This window comes from Primulina tabacum, chromosome 11 (genome assembly GCF_025594145.1).
Source record: "Primulina tabacum isolate GXHZ01 chromosome 11, ASM2559414v2, whole genome shotgun sequence".
Lineage (NCBI taxonomy): Eukaryota > Viridiplantae > Streptophyta > Magnoliopsida > Lamiales > Gesneriaceae > Primulina > Primulina tabacum.
Genome location: NC_134560.1, coordinates 4,497,886 through 4,502,143, shown reverse-complemented (window position 1 = coordinate 4,502,143; position 4,258 = coordinate 4,497,886). Strand labels below are relative to the sequence as shown.

The 4,258-nt window shown below is 33.4% G+C and overlaps 1 protein-coding gene across 1 annotated transcript; it reads left to right on the top strand.

Moving 5' to 3' along the window:
* Positions 1-1,695: 1,695 nt before the first annotated feature.
* Positions 1,696-3,424, top strand: LOC142519030 (transcription factor MUTE-like). Its single transcript, XM_075621919.1, has 3 exons — positions 1,696-1,831; positions 2,161-2,541; positions 3,279-3,424. The coding sequence occupies exons 1-3, from the start codon at positions 1,736-1,738 to the stop codon at positions 3,360-3,362; spliced, it is 561 nt and encodes a 186-aa protein (XP_075478034.1). The 5' UTR covers positions 1,696-1,735; the 3' UTR covers positions 3,363-3,424.
* The last annotated feature ends 834 nt before the right edge of the window (positions 3,425-4,258 follow it).

The following is a 4,258-nucleotide window of genomic DNA, read 5'->3' as shown; positions in this document are numbered from 1 at the left end:
GAATCAAGCTACGACCATGTCAGATCCCAGATGAGGATTGTAAATAACATAATAGATGTTAAAAACGACAAGATACTTGTTGAGTATACCAAAATGGTTATATGCATATTATAACAAACTACGACAAAGAAATATTGAGTTGTCAAAATCAACCAAGAAGCATATTGAGAAGTGTGTCAAGTGGATAAGACAACTTCTCCGATTCATATAACGTCTATGGTCATGGTTTTTTATTTTTTTTGGCTTAATTTGTTTCAATTGATAAATGACATTAACCATGTTTTAATTCATTTAAATATGATTAAAATTTCGTACATATATTTTCAGCAGTTTAGGTTTTCACGTGCAGCGCACGTGCATTTTTCTAGTATATATATATCTGTCTCTGTGTGTGTGTGTGTGTGTGTGGGGGTGGGGGGGGGGGGGGGGGGGGGGGGGGGGTAGCGGGGTGTGGTGTGTGAAGTCTTAAGTACGATACAATACATGAATACATATGGATAAACGAGCCATCGACTAATTAACTCAACAATTTAGTTAATCCAGAGTATTTTATTCGTCATTGAAAGAGTCCTAGCTAATGTACAAAATTCTTCAAAATATCACGTATAAAAGTTCTTTTCTTACAAAATTACTGAGAAGACAGCATCATCTCGAATCTGTTTGGTAAGCCCTTCAACAATAATAAGGTCATCAGAGACAAATGATCTCTTTGATTCGATATATCTCTCAAACAATTATGTAATCGTTCAAGGGAAAATTGTCATTTTTAGTTATTTGTTTGCAATTATGATTGTTTTTTGGCACGATGTTGATGTGGCGCTAACTTATAACAATGGGATGCTCAACATTCAGGGACGGAGCCACATGCTCCTGTAATCAGGCTTTAGCCCGGGTGGCTCAATTTTTTTAAAAAAAATTTATATGTAAATTTTTTATAATTTTAGAATAATATGATATTAGTTCGGGTAGATCAATTTAAAATATTAAAAGATTCTAGAGTTTAAAATTTTAGTTCGGGTATAGTCATATTTCTGGCTCCGCCACTGTCAACATTCCTGATGGCCAAGAATTAAAATTGACAAAAATTGAATATATATATATATATAAGATACAACAAATTTTCCAATCACTAAACACCTTAGTTTCAATCGCCTCTACAAATATTAATATTTTATTTTTTGTATAAATTAATTGAAAAAAACTTTCGGTCGACGACCTAGAAAACACATCAACTCGATCGTGAGCCCGTTATCGATATTTTTCGAGCAGTCCTGGTTCAAGGGCTACAATCATCCATTGATCCGTATAATAAATGGATAATGTCGCTCCTTTTTAAAACAAGAAAAATAAGTCAAATTGTTATTTATAATTTTGAAGGGGAAAAAACTGGAGAAATTTATACAATCAATCGACAGAATAAAAATTCACATGAACCGAAAGTGAGAGTGAGCAGTGTAAAAGAGTAAAAACTGAATAATTAACCTCACGAGAGTGCAGCATTTTGCATTGAATGAGAGCCCTAGTTAGTAGTAACAACTTTAGGGATATCCCTCCCCTACACGTACTTATATATATATATATATATATATATATTTGTGTATGTACGTGCATTCACCAACTTAATTGCATTTGCATGCTGGATTTATGAATTACACATACAGATAGATTACTATAAAAGCTGGAGGCTTGTTTGGATATAGATCACCAACAGCAAAAATTTCTTGGTGGGTCGACAATGGCTCACATTTCTGTGGAGAGAAATAGAAGGAGACAAATGAATGAACATCTCAAGGTTTTACGTTCCCTGACTCCCTGTTTCTACATCAAAAGGGTAAATCACCATTCCTAAAAAGCTCTGCATATGTACATATATACAACGACGCCAGACCTCCATTTCCCCATAAAAGATGACCCATGAATCAAATTTTTCAAAATTATCAGAAACCCTTACTGTGGGAAGTATATTTGTGGTATACTGATTTTGTAAACATGGTAATGTTGACTACGTACTCTCAAAGGCGAAATGTGAATGAGCTAGAGCAGTTGCTTCCCGGCCTGACCCCTCTTAAATTCTCCAGTACTACTACTACTACTATTAATTTTTGCTATCTCTAATACTGTGACTGATCATTTTACGTATTGTGTGTGTGGATTTGAAAGGGTGATCAAGCATCAATTATAGGTGGAGTGATAGAATTTATCAAAGAATTGCACCAAGTTAAACAATCCTTGGAAGCTCAAAAGAAAAGAAAAAGGCTAAGCCCTAGTCCTGGATTTAGTCCAAAACCTTTGGAGTTGAGTCCTCGTGAAGTACCAGATGGTGACACTAATTTTAAAGAATTCGGGGCTTCTTGCAACTCTCCCATCGTAGATGTTGACGCCAAGATTTCCGGGTCGAACGTGCTCCTTCGGACCATATCCAGGCGGATCCCTGGTCAAGTTGTGAGGATAATCCATGTCTTGGAGTATCTCTCTTTCGAGATCCTTCAATTGAACATCAGTAGCATGGAAGATACTGTCCTATACTCATTTGTCATCAAGGTATAAATTAACGTTGCTTTAGGTTTCTTAATATGCATCAAACCAATCTCAAGACACTCGAATTACGTTAATAAACCGAATTATAATGTACTTATTATGGCTTAACATTATGAAAGCAAGTTCGTAAATATGACAGACAATATATAATTATTAAATTTTTTATTCAAGAAATCATCCAAATATACATATTACAATGGATCCACCAACTTTACGTATCCAATGACCCTGCTCTATCTGAAACTAGCTGGAATTTATTTTTCCATAGATCATTTTATGCGGGCATAATAGCTTTTTTTTTAGAAATCACATGTCATACCATATTTCTATTTCCCGAAAGAAATAAATATATGTGTTATACTAGTAAGTAGAAGTTTTTTAAAAAAATAGATGAGATTGGGTCCCCTGAGATCTAAACACGGAAAAAAAAAAGGCTAGTGACGGTTTTAATGAATGTTTTAAATGTGTCTCTAAATTGGTCGTCGGGTTTTCAAAATCCGTCTCAAATTTAGCGACGGCTTTTTGAAGAGTACCGTCCCTATTTTCGAAAGAACACAGTCGCTTGTATCCATATTTTAGAAATGGTTTTTCGAATCAGTCGCTAATTGCGTGACACACAATTCGGATCCTCTTAAGTTTTTTCGATATCTTTGAAATACATCTGAATTTGCATGTTTAGAAATCAGTGCATGACACTATCATCGATTTTTAATTTGTTTATTTCTCTTTCTGATAGACAGATTGGATTGGAATGCCAAGTGAGTGTAGAGGAACTAACCCTCGAAGTTCAGAAAAGTTTTTGCCCAGAAGCTGCGGCTAATTGAATCAAGGAATATACACATATTTAGGCACAAATATATTTAAGCTTTGAATTAGTTTCTTAAATAAAATAACACACACACACACAAAATATAGAATGGTAGTAATCATCGTTTATTAACCTTAATTTTTGCCCGTTTAGTTCTAATTTCCTTCGAACGGATTTTGCAATCAGATCGGATATGATTGTATGACAAGCAAGCCGGGTTGTCCGAATGTTCAATCGGGTTATAATTTAGCATTGAACTTGACTTACCCCGCCTATTTCATTTGAAGCCCAAATTAGATTCGTTTGGCGGGTGTATTATTTGATTATTGGGCTTTCACATATATTGAAATTTCCAACGCATGATTAATTGCTCAAAAAAAATTCGGTGTGAGTAAATTATTTTTTTAATTCTACATAAAAATAACGAATATTTAGAATGGTTGTCATAGAATCGTCTTAAGAACAAAGAATTGAACTATAATAGTCCAGTTTTTAAATATTGAACATCGAAAAATTAAATCGAGTTTGGTTTTCAAATCAAGTGGAAGACGTTCAAAATAATCTCTCGCAAAAAAATTAAACATTTTGAAAATCATTTAAAAGATATATAAGTTGAATGTGTATAAAAGTTTTTGGTTTAAGCATTTTATCAGACACTCTATATGCAATATTTTGGGTATTTGAAGAATACATAAAATGATTCAACAAAGCATCTTAAAAATAGTAGCAATAATTAAATGCAATAAATAAATAGAAACGAATTATTTATGAATATTTGGATATTAACAAGTTCTATGTTACTCATTATTCCACCTAGGAAGGATTCACTAAAAGATTTTGATTTATATAACTTCTTGTACAAACCAATTTCAACTTAAGACTTCTCCAGTACATAATTGAAACTCTTAGCAC